The sequence below is a fragment of the Daktulosphaira vitifoliae genome, unplaced genomic scaffold, assembly GCF_025091365.1.
Source record: "Daktulosphaira vitifoliae isolate Bord-2020 unplaced genomic scaffold, ASM2509136v1 Scaffold_3537, whole genome shotgun sequence".
Taxonomy (NCBI): Eukaryota; Metazoa; Arthropoda; class Insecta; order Hemiptera; family Phylloxeridae; genus Daktulosphaira; species Daktulosphaira vitifoliae.
This window is the reverse complement of record NW_026103097.1, coordinates 1-1,058: the sequence shown is the minus strand read 5'-3', so window position 1 is coordinate 1,058 and position 1,058 is coordinate 1. Positions and strand designations below refer to the sequence as shown.

General features: G+C 28.5%; 1 protein-coding gene across 1 annotated transcript; it reads left to right on the top strand.

Moving 5' to 3' along the window:
* Window positions 1-3: 3 nt before the first annotated feature.
* On the top strand, window positions 4-881 carry LOC126910055 (UDP-N-acetylglucosamine--peptide N-acetylglucosaminyltransferase 110 kDa subunit-like; the record flags this gene model as incomplete). Its single annotated transcript, XM_050692453.1, has 2 exons — window positions 4-636; window positions 720-881. Coding segments are annotated over 2 exons (780 nt in total), but the record flags the coding sequence as incomplete, so codon positions are not given.
* Between the last annotated feature and the right edge of the window lie 177 nt (window positions 882-1,058).

The window sequence follows — 1,058 nt, the reverse complement described above, 5'->3', positions numbered from 1 at the left end:
CTCAAAGAAATGCAAGATGTTCAAAATGCTTTACAATGTTACTCTAGAGCCATTCAAATAAATCCAGCTTTTGCTGATGCACATAGTAATTTAGCATCTATTCACAAAGATTCTGGAAATATACCTGAAGCTATAGCTTCTTATAGAACTGCATTGCGATTGAAACCTGATTTTCCAGATGCATACTGCAATTTAGCTCATTGCTTACAAATTGTTTGTGATTGGACTGATTATGAAGCTCGAATGAAGAAATTAGTTAACATTGTGGCTGAACAATTGGAAAAAAATCGTTTACCTTCTGTACATCCTCATCATTCTATGTTGTATCCACTATCACACTCATTTCGTAAAGCAATTGCTGGACGACATGCTGCTTTGTGTTTGGAAAAAATTCAAGTTTTGCATAAGCCATCATATAAATATGTGAAAGAATTAGCGCCTGGAAACAGATTACGTATTGGTTATGTGTCTTCAGATTTTGGTAATCATCCAACATCACACTTGATGCAATCAATACCTGGACTTCATAATAGAGATACAGTAGAAATATTTTGCTATGCCTTATCACCAGATGATAACACTACTTTCAGATCAAAAATTGCTAGAGAATCTGAGCATTTTATTGACCTTTCCCATGTTAGTAATTTTTTCAGACTATTTTTACTGGATAAAATATTTTTCTTGTATTATAATTACCATTAAATTAATTTTTTTAATAGATTCCATGTAATGGTAAAGCAGCTGATAAAATTAATAGTGATGGTATTCATATTTTAGTAAATATGAATGGTTACACTAAAGGAGCAAGAAATGAAATATTTGCTTTACGTCCAGCTCCTATACAGGTGAGAAATAAATTTTGTTAAAATAGTCCTTAAAAATATGATCATAGGTTATAAAATATTTGCTATTTTATTATTTTATGTAGAATCTTATATATTGAACATTGTGCATCACATTCTCAAAAATTATAAATTAATATTTTTTTCTTTTAAATATATTTTAAAGTTATAAATAATAAAAATGGAAATTTTAAATACCAAAATTAAATTTAATTT